This window comes from Camelus bactrianus, chromosome X, assembly GCF_048773025.1.
Source record: "Camelus bactrianus isolate YW-2024 breed Bactrian camel chromosome X, ASM4877302v1, whole genome shotgun sequence".
In the NCBI taxonomy this organism is placed as follows: domain Eukaryota; kingdom Metazoa; phylum Chordata; class Mammalia; order Artiodactyla; family Camelidae; genus Camelus; species Camelus bactrianus.
In genome coordinates, this window is record NC_133575.1 from 84,748,270 (window position 1) to 84,756,464 (window position 8,195).

Below are 8,195 nucleotides of genomic sequence, written 5' to 3' on the forward strand. Positions count from 1 at the left end.
TTCTCATGCTATCAAAATTTATTTTCCCTTTGCTAAAAGTAATATTTCTAGTCCAAGTTATAATTGCATTACTTATTAAGATATTAGTATTCTGATCAGAACACCTGTACTTGCCTTATGCCCTATTCTTTTAGGACTAAGAGACTGCAAGCTAATATGCTAATTCACTAGTAATTCATAACTAATTAATGGATGATATATTCTTTTAACTATTGTTTGCATCTTAATGCATGACTTCAGTATCCTAATCCAAAGGGAGGAATAATACAGGCATACCTCAGGGATACTGCAGGTTTGGTTGCAGACCACTACAATAAAGTGAACATCTCAATAAAGCAAGTCACATGAATTTTTTGGTTTCCTAGTACATATAAAAGTTATGCTTACACTATACTATAGTCTATTAAGTGTGCCAATAGCATTTTGTCTTAAAAAATATACATACCTTAACACTTTATTGCTAAAAAATGCTAACCATCATCTGACAGAGCAGGGTTTCCACAATCCTTCAATTTGTAAAAAATGCAATATCTGCAAAACATAATAAAGCAAAGTGCAATTAAACAAGTTATACCTGCATAGGAATTTCAGTTTCTATGACAGACTAGACTATCTTTCTTTTATGGTTGAGGTTGGGTAGAACCTGTATTTTTTATTATCCATAAACCATCATCATTTATATACAACCTAGTAATCTATTTATAGGCAAGTGCTTGTACACATGAGCAATACCAAACACCTCTGCACTGTCCTATCTCATTGATCTCTTTGAAGGTTTGTGGATCCTCAACACTAGTGGCTTTCAGTCTTTTTTAAGTGTTAGGACTCTTTTCAACTTAAAAAATTATTTCCTGCACCTCCACCTAATATGATCCATTAATTGAAAAGATATGTAATAAAAAGGCTTTATATACTAAGTACTTTTAAATAAATAGCTGTTTTAACTAATTATAACAGCAGCTATCTACATTTGAAAATTTGTAGTGTATACACATGTGAGACATAAATTGGTTCAATCTAAAGACATTGCTTTTCTACTTATGATTTCATAGGCTCTGGGCAATAATTCCACTCCTTCTTAGTATCCTACATCCAAGCTCTAAACCCATAAGTTGAATCCTCCTGCTATACACTATATATTGTCACCCCTCAAGCTTCCATATGCCTATAAGGATTCTTAAACTTATTTGTCCTAATGAGGGCCTCTAAAACCACTTTCTGACCAAAAGGAAAAAGTAGCAAAATGTCCCCAATACTATAACTTCTTTTATTTGTGTTGCCCATTTTGAAAATGATATCATTCATTCTCACAATACCTATAATCTGTTATCTAAGATAGAGGCTTGTGTATTATTAGTTACAACTTAGCCTTCTTTAGCACACTGTCTATATCCTTGTTTCTTTCCCTGTATCATTGAATTAGGAGACACTCTCAAAAGTATTTTAAGTTTTTATTGTCATTATTCTTAACCATTACTTTAATCTTGCTGAGTTATACAAATTTGAGATTATGGAAAACACAATACAACCAAATAACTTTATGACCTTATAGCCTACACTTAACTCCAAGGCAAAAACAACATAAATTAGATATGGAATAGAATTGAATTTTTAAGCCATATGTAAACTGATATTTTTTCTTTCTCTTTTAGATAAGGAAATAGCATGGCAAGCATTGCGTCTGGTAAATGGATATAAACTACGTGGGAAAATATTAGTGATAGAATTTGGAAAGAACAAAAAGCAACGGTCAGATCTCCATACTACTTCTATAATATCATCTACTACAGATAGCACTACAGAAATCAGTGGTAGCTAGAATACATATAGATTGTGAGTCCCAGGAGGTCTTTCTTGCATCAGAATCTTAGATCTAAGATTTGTGTATAGATAGCAATTTGTTTGGAATTGAACAAAAGAAACAGACCGAGGGAGAGGAAGTCTAATTAAGGTCATCCCTTTCAGCTTTTGGAAAGAATTGGTAGAAAACATTTTCTATAATCAAAGACCACAGGATAGACTGTATACTGAGTATGAAGGGTAGGGTACAAAGAGTATAATTTTCTCAGGATAAATTACAATGGATTATTTCCAAGGATTTTTTTAATCTTTGTAATTTATATGAGGTCTTAAATATTTGTCCCTTGAGATAACATTCTTTCCAAGATTGCCTCCTATATACAGAACTGAAAAAAAAAAACTAATTACATTTTGAAATATTTATTTTCTGGAGCCCATTTGGCCCTAATTTTATTCACCTCATAAATAAATGACCAGGACCCCAGGTCTAAACATCAGTAAATGCTGTTAAATGAGAACTATCAGCAGTAACAGTAGGTAGTTTTCATAAGTCAGTCAACATATTTAATGAGCACTTCCACATTAAGTTGTCAGTGTCTTCAAAAAGCTATATATTTTTTCTAATGAAATAATTTAGATCAAACTACTAATGTTCTCATAGTTATTTAAGCTAGCTACCATTGAGTAATCATTGAATTCAAAGCAATAAACATTGAATTATTGTCTAATATGTTAAGGATTAGATATATGAATTTTAGAAGAGGAACTTACTAGCAAAGAATACTAAAAGAAAAAGAGCTCTCTAGAAGACAGGCAGCCAGCACCAAATCCCCAGTTATTTGTTTATAGTTGCTGGAGACTAGAAAGATGATATGATATAGAGGAAGTAGTACAAACTTTGACGTCAGACCTGTTGGAACTTCACAGCCATACTTACCACTCTGTGACCTTGGCAAGTCACTTAATCTGAGCCTCAGTTTTCTCATCAATGAAAATGAGGATAATAATACTACTTACCTCACTGGATTGTGATGATTGTATCCAGGTTGAAGGACAGAAAGGAAAAAAATGAAAATTTATCAGGGTATAGGAACATTAAGCACTCCAATGTACTTGTAATAGGAATACCAGAGAAAGAAAGGAGGAGAAGAAATAAATATTCCAATAATAATGGCTGTAAACAACCCAAATTTGATGAGAAACATTATCTACACATCCAAGAAATCTCAATGAACCCTAAATAGGATAAACAGGAAGAAATCCACAGACATACCATAATAAGAATGCTAAAATCCAAAGACAAAGAGAAACTCTTGAAAGCAATATGAGGAAAATGAAGCATCACTTACAAGGGAACTTCAATAAGATTAACAGATGATGTCTCATCAGAAACAATGGATGTGGCAGTGGGATAACATATTCAAAGTGCTCAAAGAAAAAAAACACTATCAATATAGAATCCTATATTCAATAAAGCTGTTTTTCAAAAATGAAGATGAAATAAAGACATTCCCACATAATCAAAAGCTGGGAAAATCTGTTGCTGGCAGATCTGACTTACAGGAAATATTAAAGGAAGTTCTGCAGGTGGAAAGCAAGTGACCTCAGACAGTAATTTACATCTACACACTCAAAAAATAGCACGGGTAAAGGTAATTATATAATTATAAAGGACAGTCTAAATACATTTTTCCCTTCTTAATTGGTTGAAAATGTAATTTTATAAAACAATATGTATATAGTTGCATTGCTGGATCTATAACATACAAAACTGTAATATATTTACTAATAACAGGACAAAGGAAGTTGGTGAAAACAAAGCTGTATTGTACTAAAGAAATTACTCCAGATGGTAACTCAAATCCAGGAGCAAATGAAGAAAACAAGAAATGGGGAATAAGTTTAATATAAAAAGTCTATAAATATATATTTACTCTTCTCTCAGCTACCTTAAAAGGCAAAATTATATTAATAATTATAACTATGTATTGTTGGGTTTATAACATGTAGAAATAATAATAATAGTAACAATAATACCACATAAAAACTGGGAAAAGGAATGTTTATATAGGAATATGTTTTTTTATATCTCATTAGAATTTAGTGTGTGTACGTATGTGTGTGTGTGTGTATATATATATATCTGAAGCCAATTAAGTTGTGTATAGTAAGCCCTAGAGCAACCACTAAGTAAATAGCTAAAAAATGTATAGTGAATATATTATTTAAGAAATGTAAATGTTACATTAAAAATACTCAATGCAAAAGAAGGCAAAAAAAAAAGGAATGGAGAAACCAAAATAAAACAAAAGCTTGAGACATAAAGAATAGGAAAGAAACAGTAAAATAGCAGTTGTAAGACCACCTAATTAATAATAATAATAATAAGTATGAATGAATTAAACAATCCAATCAAAAGGCAGAAATCAAACTGGGAAAAAAACAAGACTTACTTCTGTACTTATTTATCAGAGTCACACTTTCGATTCAAACATACAGACTGAAGGTTAAAGGGTAAAAACAAATACCAGGCAAACAGCAACTGTAAGAAAACTAGAGCAGCTATACTAATATCAGACAAAATAGACCTTAAAACAAAAAAGTCAGTATGGATAAACAGTGACATCTTATACTGATACAAGAATCAATCTACCAAATGATATAACAATTATAAATATATGCACCTAACAACAGAGCACCAAAATACATGAATCAAAAACAGAAATGAATGGAGAAATATAAAAGTATACAATAAGAGTTGGGGGATTAAGTGCCCTATTTTTAATAATAGAACTAGACAGAAGATGAACAAGTAAATAGGAGACTTGAACAATGCTATAAGTCAACTAGACCTTAAGGAGATTTGTAGAACACTTGACTCAACAAGAGCAGAATACACATTCTTCTCAAGTGCAATTGAAACATGTCCAAGATAGGCCATATCACATACCATAAAACAAACCAATACATTTAAGTGGACTGAAATCATGCAAAGCGTGTTCTCTGACCACATGAAATGAAGTTAGAAATCAATATCAGAAAGTTGGGAAACACAAATATGAGTTAGACACACTTTTAAATGACCAATGAGTCAAAGAAGGAATTGCAAAGTTAATTTATGATGAGTGAAAATGAAGACACAGCATACCAAAATTTATGGGCTGCACCTAAAGCAATGTTTAGACAGAAAATTACAAGTACAAATGCCTATAATTAAAAAGAAGAAAGATAATGTAAAAGTAATCTCACTTTATACCTTAAGGCACTGGAAAAAGAGGAGGAAACTAACTAGAACAAGCCAAAGGGAGGAAATATAAAAGATTAGTTAAATAAATGACAGAGAATAGAAAATCAATAGAGAAAGTTGATGAAACCAAAAGTTGATTCTATATAGAGATCAACAAAAGTGACAAACCTTTCACTAGATTGACCAGGAAAAAAAAGAAGACTCAAATTACCAGAATAAAAAATGAAGGGAACATTACTACCAAACTTACAGAAATAGAAATCATGAAGGAATACTGTGAACAATTGTGTGATGACAATAAATTAGGTAACTTAGATGAAAAGGATAAATTCCTGGAAATATACAAACTACTAAAACCAATGGAGGAGTGCAAAGAAAGTACTTATAGTAAGAGTTTCCTTAATAATTTTTAAATACCCATAAAGAAAAGCACAGACTCAAATGGCTTCTCAGATTAACCCTAGCAAATATTAAAGAAGAATTAGTACAAATTCTTCACAAACTCTTCCAAAAAGTAGAAGAGGGAACACTTCTGATAATAATGCTACAACATTGAAAACATACTAAATGAAAGAAGTCACTCCAAAAGACTATATATTATATGATTCCATTTATATGAAGTGTCCAGACTTGGCAAATATATAGAGACAGAAAGTGGATTAGTGGTTGCTTAAGGCTGGGGGTAATAGCTTCAGTGTATGGGGTTTCTTTAGAGCTTGATGAAAATGTTCTAAAATTGATTGTGATGATGATTGTACAAATCTGTGAATATACTGCAAACCATGAATTATATACTTCAATTGGGTGAATTTTATGGTATCTGAGTTACATTTTAATAAAGTCACACACACACAAACACTGGATACAACATAAGTGTCCATCAGTATGAGAATGGATAAATTATGGCACATCCATTTAGTGGAATATCTACAGCCATTAAAATAATGAGGTATATCTATGAATACATTCTAACCTGTATGATGTCCAGGATTTTGTATTAAGTTAAAAAGTAAGAAATATGTATAACGTGAATATGTTTTTATAAACAAAAGCATTTGTATATGTATCATATATGTATATATAGATTTCTGAAAAAACTTAGGAAAAAGCTGGGAAATATACATACCAAATTGTAAACCTCTTAGAGGTGGGATTGGATAGGCTGAAAGGGGACTTTTGCTTTATAAGAATTTTAAAAGTGTGATTTGGGCTGATTTTTACTTTTTTCAGTATTTTTTAACTAAAGAAATTTTTAATACTCTGCCAATGATTTGGCTTCCAGAATATTTGTCAGGTCTGATCTGAGGATATCATCTAACTATACTCAGGACAAACATCTATTCCTTTGATATACTGCTCACTTATGATTAACTCCAATTTTAACTATAGTTTAAAGGACAAGAAGTAAGTTATCCTGGTATAACTACTTGCATGTTACCCGGGAGCATATACTTGTAAGCTGGACTTTTCAGAAGGAACTTTTTCCTGTTGGGTGTAAAATCTCACCTCTGCCCTTTACTAGACCATTAACAGTAGAGGAAAATAAAAATGGAGGATGTCCCTCAACTGGTGCATAGATAAACTGTGGTATATCCATACAATGGAATCCTATTCAGCAATAAAAACTATGATGAACTATGATACATGCAGCAACTTGGATGAATCTCAAATGCATTTTGCTAAGTAAAAGAAGCCAAACTCAAAAGGCTACTTACTGTTAGAGTCCATTTATGATATTCTGGGAAAAAAAGTAAAACTGTAGAAACAGAACAAATCAGTGGATGATGAGTTAAAAATGGGAGCTATTACAAAATGGTAGCACAAGGATTTTGTGTTAATAATGGTAATTTTCTGTATCTTGATTATAATTACACAAGTGTATGCATTTGTCAAAACTCCTAGAATTGTACACCAAAAAGGATGAATTTTACTGTATGAACATTTTAAAATAAATGTAATTTTTAATGGAGGAAAGAAAAAGTTTCTCAGTCATGTCCATATTCTGTGATCTTTTGATTACTATTGGAGAGTTAAAGCCATGTGGATACTGTTTCTTATTTTCTGCCCACAAGTCAGCAGAAATCATCAGTTAAAAAATCTATATACACATATACACACTAACCTGCTATAAAAAAAATCAAAAGACAAACTGGAAAATAATTTGTCACACACAGAGAGATAATTTCCTTATACAATATATATAATTTTCTTAATATACAAACTAAAAAGTGAGTACAAAAAGAAAATTTATAGAGAAACTGAAATACAAATGATAAACTAAGAAAAATATTCAAAATAGTAATACAAATTAGGACAATAAGCTCTCTTTAAAAAATGTTTTTTAAAAAAGATATTTTAAAAAAGACATTTTTAGATTTATAGAAAAGTCACAAAAATAGTAAGAGAGTTCCCATATATTTTTCACCCAGCTTAACATCTTACATAACCATGGTACAATTATCAAAACCAGGAAAATAATATCAATGTGGTACTATTAACTAACGTGCAGACCTTATTTGATTTTTTCCATTTGTCCCACTAATGTCCTTTTATGATCAAGGATCCCACATTGCATATTGTTATCATGTATCCTTAATCTATTCCTAAATATGACAATTCTCACTGGTCAGTTATTTTGTAGAATGTCCCTAATTGGGGTTTGTCTGACATTTTCCCTTGATTAGATTCAAGTTATGCATTTTTGATAAGAATTTCACAGAAATAATCTTGTGTCCTTTTTAGTGCATATACCAGGAGATACCTGATCCTGACATGTCTTAATACTTGTCATGTTAACCTTGATTACTTGGTTAAGGTAATGTCTGCTATTCTTCTTTACAGTAAAGTACTATTTTTCTCTCTGTAATTAATAAGTATATTATAGGATGATGCATTGAGACCATTCAAATATTCTGTTTCTCATCATACTTCTGCCCACTAAGTTTAGCATTCATCAATGGCTCTTACGGTGACAATCAGTACTGTCATGTTTACCTAATAGTGATTTTCTATTTCTTTTTTTTCATCTGTATATATTAATTGAAATTCTCTGAAGAAGATGTCCCATCTCTCCTTTTTATTTACTCATTTACTTACAGCAGCATAGACTAGTGGACATTTATTTTATTCTATGACTTAAAACCTAATA

The 8,195-nt window shown here is 31.1% G+C and overlaps 1 protein-coding gene across 2 annotated transcripts in view; it reads left to right on the forward strand.

Moving 5' to 3' along the window:
• The window catches only part of RBM41 (RNA binding motif protein 41), a 56,950-nt gene extending 49,905 nt beyond the window's left edge, over positions 1–7,045 (forward strand). For both annotated transcript variants that reach the window (XM_010946120.3, XM_045509987.2), the window contains one exon: positions 1,653–7,045. In XM_010946120.3, the coding sequence (XP_010944422.1) occupies positions 1,653–1,819 (167 nt within the window). In that variant the 3' untranslated portion in view covers positions 1,820–7,045. The remainder of the gene's footprint in view (positions 1–1,652) is intronic.
• The last annotated feature ends 1,150 nt before the right edge of the window (positions 7,046–8,195 follow it).